General features: G+C 38.5%; 1 protein-coding gene across 1 annotated transcript; it reads right to left on the bottom strand.

Moving 5' to 3' along the window:
* Positions 1–575: 575 nt before the first annotated feature.
* Positions 576–6,427, bottom strand: KMS1 (SNARE associated Golgi protein family). Its single transcript, XM_078586119.1, has 8 exons — positions 6,062–6,427; positions 5,384–5,595; positions 4,501–4,579; positions 2,330–2,635; positions 1,571–1,725; positions 1,359–1,475; positions 1,090–1,263; positions 576–1,010 (listed from the first exon to the last, which is right to left on the bottom strand). Exons 1-8 carry the CDS (start codon positions 6,129–6,131, stop codon positions 771–773), a joined length of 1,353 nt encoding a protein of 450 aa, XP_078442245.1. The 5' UTR covers positions 6,132–6,427; the 3' UTR covers positions 576–770.
* Positions 6,428–6,784: the final 357 nt, after the last annotated feature.

Below are 6,784 nucleotides of genomic sequence, written 5' to 3' on the forward strand. Positions count from 1 at the left end.
TTGGAATAGAAGGTGCAAACTTTGTGAAATAATCTTAATCCTCATCTAATAAGATATAATAAACTATAAATCATGTTTTAAAACAATGCACCAAGATATAAATCTCATTTCAACAATAGATGAGTTAACTCAAGATGTGATAATTTGAATCCATCTAATATTCTAATCGGGACAGTGCGTCTCATGATGAAAACTCCTTTCATCATAATCATGCCAATGTTTACAAAGAATTACACGGATCTGATTTTTTTCAGAAAACTTGCAAAACAAATTGAATGAATCACCCAATTTCAACTGCAAAATACAGAATATCCTCCAAGGCATAATCATTTTCGACCTTCCAAATTCAAGTCGACCAAATGTAGAGAACCTTAGACCTCCAAATCATCCTGGTTTTGGCCGTAATAAACGTTATTTTCTGCCTATGGCAGATTTATTCTTACATCTTTATCATGCATAAACTAACTATTCAATGCTGCAGGAACAACAATAAATGCAAAACCGGATAAGTAACACATCCATCACTAACAATAAGTAGCGCATCTTATAATAAATCTATCACTAACATAACTAGAGCAAGCTAATTTGGCAAAACTATTTTCCAAAATAACACATGGTTTATGAGGCACCATGCAAAAGAATCATGCCCAGTAATTTTCATCAGTAATTTCGATATCACAATCATAAACCTGGACAACTACTCCCACATTGGCATTGCAGGGTTTCTAAATATACCTGCAGCCCTCCCCTGTTCAATGGTCATTGCCAAACTATTCCCCCTGTGGAGAATCATGGGAAGTAGTAAAAATATTGGAAACTCCACCGTTTGGACTGCTGTCTCCAAAGTTCTGGGAGATTCTAGAAGCAGACATCTTGGCCAGCTCCTCCTCATGGTACTTCTTGAGCTGACCTTGAGCTGTGCTTATCACAATCTTGGCAAAGAAATTCAGCAACATCAGCCACACAAAAGTGTTCCAAATAAGGTTGAAAGAGATATTCCATTGTTTCTCCTGGATGAAAGAGCAATTATCTTGGTTAGAGAAATCAACCAAATTCCATTTTCTGTTCTGCTTGAAATGAAGACTTTACCTTTGGCACTGGAACGTGAGACACTGATAAATATTTCTCCCTAAGTTGATGCAGTCTAGAAGAAAGGTTAGGCGAAACTGAAGAGAATCCAGGAATGTGCCGCAGAATCCAGATCAGCTCATTTTCCACTAATTCTAGGAGCTGATCATTGCACAAGGAGATCACAAAAATAGTCTGCAGTTGGAATGAAAGGACATTTCAGTCAGTTTTGTCCCCCATTAGACACATATACTAGCTAAAGATAAAATGGAGAAAAAAATATTTCCAACCTGAATGTGAGTTTTTATAATAGCTTTTCCGATTAAGGTAGCGAGGAAGAATTTCCAGAAAGGGATCCCAAATTGCCCGCACAGGATGCCAGCCAGATCAAACAGCGGATTAGGGACCTAAACCAGGCAACGAGTGATAAATTATATGAAAATGAATACTCGATTCCATAATTTCAGAACATAATGCAAAGCGTAGCTGTCGGGGAATCAACCGAAGCAAGCAGCAGAATTGTGAAGAAATTCAAGTGTTGGGTGCGAGAAAGAAGCTGATGCTTTGTTCTGTTAAGCATACGCGACATCCATCCGTCAACTGAAGGTGAGGAGCTGGGTTCCTCCACAGTATTCAATAGTCCACCTGACAAGCTCGCTAAAGCGCATACAATTCAATTTAAATCAAACAAAATAGCCTGAATGATGAAAGAATTTTCAAATATTTAATAATAAAATTTAAAATCCAATAAAACTAGCACGGAAATAAATTATTCAAGATATTTACAACTTGCAGTAACCTATGAGACAAATGTATACTTCATGTCCCTGTGGTTTTGCCCTAATGTTACGCTATAACTCCAGCTAAATATGGAGTTTTAGGATTCACGCCAATGGTGGAAAATAGGGTTGTTGTCCTTGATAATGTAGTCCTCATCATAGCCACTCATATGCGGTTAGAGTGACGACGATGATGATATGATGATGACTGGATGACAATGACGAGAGCACAATGATGATGATGATGATGACGTCAGTGATGCCTCATGTAGACAGATGACTAGTTGTCATTGTCCTTGTCATCTGTCTACAGGAGGATGACCTCACCGAAGTTCTCATCGTCGTCATCAATTGTTTACAAATAAGATGATCATGACGATGACGATTTTTAAATCACGATGACAAAACCACACAGTGGGGAAGAAATTGGTAATCGCGCACATTTTGACAGATAAAATTAAGAAACTTGATAGAAAGCTTACCTGCCCTAGAAATAAAATATGGCGGAAGCTCGCCGAGCGCAGTTCCCATGCCCCAAAGGATGGCCTCAATCTGGACTTGGGGAAGAATATTACCCAGTGGAACAGCCACCAAGGAATCTGCCGGCGGAGTAAACTGTGGAGGGCCGAATTCAGAGCAATTTCTTGTTAACCATGATGGACTTCTGTTTAGCTGTATTGTGTCGTATGGTGCAGATTTCAAGTCCACTCGCCCACACTGAACCGCTTTTATAGTGAAGAAGGCAATGTGTGGGCCAAGATACATTACAAAGGTGTGCAAACCGGATCCTGAGAATAAACATCTGTATTAGTTTAACTAGCCATGAAAGCACAAGGAAGAATGTCAGCAGCAATAAAACTGAAGGGATAAAAAACACACTGAATCAACTAGGGTTTGACACATCGAGGCCACAATGGCGTCAACCATCAACCATCCATGGGTGACAAGATCATGTCATCGCCAATGTCACCTTCAATGCCCTGTTGTAGACAGAAACAGGGGTGTGGATCCGTCCTCAAGGAAGGGTACATAAAAGTTGTTCTTCGAAGCGGAGGGTTTTTAAATAACACTAAAAAAACTTGTTTATCCCACCCAGCTCAATTATACAATAGAAGTTAATTTAATGTTGAAGAGTATTAAGTAGTAATTTTTTTTGAAAGCACATTGGCACGGTAGTCGACAGAGATGTTGGACATTGGCAAGGCTTTGAAGATGTTTAATCATTTGCCGCTGATGCTGCCGCCCGTTGTAGACACTCAATGTCACCATTGGTGTCAATCATCCATAGGTGATGAAAATTCAGACATCGTCAACTTAGAATGTTTCAAAAAAAATACTTTAGGTTGAAAGACCTAAAAACAGGAGGTGTTGATCTTCGGTAATTGAAGATCGATTAGAAAGGTCGTTGACTCTTCAGAGAAGACACTTCAAGACACCGTTTCGTAACATAAGCAAAGTCCACATTTAATACTGCGATGCAAACCTTGATCTAGGTTCGTGTCAGGGAAGGGTTAAAAGGACGGATCAAATGGTGGAGGCAGGGATCAACCAGGGATTTAGATGTAGTGTTGTTGAGGCGATCACGAGGAACAGGGATAGCAAGGGGACAGAAGGGATTTAGCCTCAAGAGAGAAGAGAGGTGGGAGGACTGTAACTCACTTGATTGCTCTTCTTGGCTGTCCTCCTAAAGGTAGGTCTGCCCTATTTAAAGGGAAATACATATCAAAGGGGAAATCCCATAGAAAAAAAATCAAAGGTGAAATGACAAAAATGTCCCTAGTGGTCTGAAATGACAAAATTAACTCTAGGTATGACAGGAATCATATCACACTGGAGCTTATATACGTTTTAGAAATCAAATATGATTTTACAGGAACATCAGCCTGAGTGACACACACAACAGGCAGGAACCAATTTAAGCTAAACCTGAGTCACTTTAAAAATAAATGGTTATGATTGCTTTGGTTCTCTGAAAATCTAAGACTTCTGTTATTTGGAATCACCAAATAGGAATTAGCTATATCTCAATAAAATTATTTTATAAGATGAGGTAAACATCAACCAAGGGATTGAATCCAGGATAGTGCAGTTGTCTTTTTTATAGGACAGGACAAATCCTAGCATAACCAACTAACTCGATTTATGCCATAAGGCTATGACATAAAAAATGGATCTTAACTCATCTACACACAGAATTATTTTTCCACATCAAATGCGTAAAAACAAGTCATCCACATAGTCAACAAAGCATGGAGGGCTGAAAGATGAACCATATTCGTAAAGCGGAATGCAGCGTACACATCATCAAGGCAGAAAATGATTCGTAAGTTAGTCACTGCGCTTGATGACATGAGGACAATGACGAGTGATATTGTCCCCGTCATTTCTCCTCACGAGAATGACAACAATCATGGCCATTTTATCTCGTCAATGCCTCTCGTTACTTTCCCTCTGTTAACTTGCACAGATGACGAGAGGCATGGACGAAATCTCATAGCCATTTGTCCACGACCAGGATGACAATGACAAAATGGTCTTAGTCACTGAAGCCGAGGACAATGACAAATTTCATCTACACCTGCAAACTGTAGTCAGTCTACATCAAGACAAATATTTTGGCAAAAATAGTTAATAATCAAAGAAAAAACACTACCCAGTCCAATCGATGATGCCACCCCGAGCATTACCCACCACACTACAAATCTGAAGTAATGCAGGAACTCTTGTGCATGCTGCAAAACGCCAACAATAAAATAAAGAAGAGCCCGACATTCATTAAACCGAAACATGGCAGCATGACATTACATGGGCAATACAATTGAAAAAGAATTTCTTCTGGGGTAACGATATTTACCACCACCAAAGTTTCAACAATACGAGTCCAAAATAACATCATTAAGCTTTCTCGGTTGTTATGATTTTACGTAATCTCTCATCTCATTTGATTCTGTATGTATCCCTCTCATGCTTTAATATATCTGTTGTTAAATCTCATATTCTTTTCTGCCCACTTAAACCTGATTTTGATTGTCCCCTGAACATGAATCTTCCACAACAATATCAAATGATAGCTTAAAGAGGCGGATTATCAGATTTATTATTGAGCCTCCTGGAAAACCTACTAATGGCTTCATCGACTTTGTTACTTTACTCCTGTTTTCTCCCTATTCGAAGTGGTGCTCCGATGTGAATCTGATCTGAAACAGTCACTAAATGCGCCTTTTTTATGCACTTAAGAGGGCCCAGTTTGCCACATATGCAACCGGCATTTTAACTGGTGCCAAACCACTATGGCTGAGGCTTATCATTGAGAATAATCCTAAATAGAATGGATGAACCTTATCATTCAAAATCGTCATATTCAACATTGATAACTCGCTATTTATTCTTTGTCCTAGACCCTGCTATCATTATTCATAACATGCGAAACATTATAACTCTTAACAGACAGAAAAATACATAAAATGAGAGCAAAAGATCATTATAATAGAAAGAAAGGATGAACAAGCCGATAGTGAAGATAAATACGCACATACCTTTTCATGAGGACCATCAACAACAAGCAATGCAAGCCCAGAGAGGGCAAGAAAGCTAGTCAAGACAGCAAAACTTCCGCCTTTCGCAAGGAAGAAGAGAAGCGACTGTTTCAGGTATGACCACGTTCCTAACCCAAAAAGTTTAAGTGTTTTAAAAGGCTGAGATGCCAATGTCAACTTCTCTGTCTCCAGACGATGTCTTTCCATCATATCTGAAAAAAATTGAAAGGAGAAGATATCGAAATTAAAACACAGGAATCACAAATAAGGGACCACCTGAATCCAGGTGTATTATTCAGATTAGTTTAGCTGATTCTATTATCGGCTCTGATGACCAAATTTCATCGTTCTTGGTCATAATATTGAAACATCAGAGTGATAGAGTTGGGTCTCGGTCAAATGCAAGCAAGATATGGATGTAGACACAAATTTTTTGAAATAGAAGATATGGCTTAGTCGCCCTTAGTTGATATGTTTGAGCAGCGAATACTGCAAACAAATGCATATTAAGTTGAAGATCTCATAGAAGTGATCTCATGACAAAAAAACACATTTTTCGAATCTTCAAGGCAACAAGCGATGCAGACAAATTTCTACATATATTCTCCATCATTTAACTAACATAAATAAAAACAGTCACCCAATCGGAAGGAAGATCAGATGATGAAAGACCCTGACCCGCTATCTCTCTGTCGCCATCATCCACCGATCGGGTCGGAGACGAATCAGCAGAACGGTCAGAACCCATTTCCAAGCTCCCAATTTGCTCAATTTGCCACCCTTACTCGGGCTAATAAACAACAATTACTGAGCAGAAATGGAAGCTGCCGAATTGCATCATGGGTCGGGACGCAAACCGATTGTTAGGGCTTCAATCTTCTTAAAATCTGACAAGATGGGTTCTTCTTTCCAGTTCATCCGACAATGGGAAGATAACACGAGCTTGAAAGTGAAGATCCCAGAAATCTCCACGACAAGCGTAAAAGAAGCTCCGAAAAAAGGGGGAAAAGAGCCCTAAACGGGGAAGATTGAGGAAATTGTTCACGACAAGTCTTTTGATTTGTATATTTGTACACGCAACTAAGCATTTCACATTATTATAATTCACTGCAATGATGAATAAAAAAACAAAAAATTATTTTTTTTTTCAAACTATTTTCCAGTGATATACGTATCTATATTTTTTAATGGAATCCTTTGCATTTGTGGAATTTGCCCAAGGAAGATCTCTTGAAATGTAAAAAATTAACTTGTCTAACGTTTAATACAGTAATTGGATTACAAAAAATAATTCCATGATGGTAATAGGGTCGTTTTTAAATTAGGAAGTCATATGTTTTAGGGCTAATTCCTTCTTGTAAACTATGTCTATCTCCATCTCTTAATGATTTATTTGCATTT

Source organism: Wolffia australiana, chromosome 14 (genome assembly GCF_029677425.1).
Source record: "Wolffia australiana isolate 7733 chromosome 14, ASM2967742v1".
Classification (NCBI taxonomy): Eukaryota; Viridiplantae; Streptophyta; class Magnoliopsida; order Alismatales; family Araceae; genus Wolffia; species Wolffia australiana.

Bases quoted from the DNA above. Each gene is read 5' to 3' on its own strand.
- KMS1 (XM_078586119.1), bottom strand. From the start codon at position 6,131: ATGGGTTCTGACCGTTCTGCTGATTCGTCTCCGACCCGATCGGTGGAT. The intron at 5,596-6,061 runs GTCAGGGTCTTT...AATTTTTTTCAG, and splicing joins TGGCGACAGAGAGATAGCGG to ATATGATGGAAAGACATCGT. The intron at 1,726-2,329 runs GTAAGCTTTCTA...TATGCGCTTTAG, and splicing joins ATATTTTATTTCTAGGGCAG to CGAGCTTGTCAGGTGGACTA.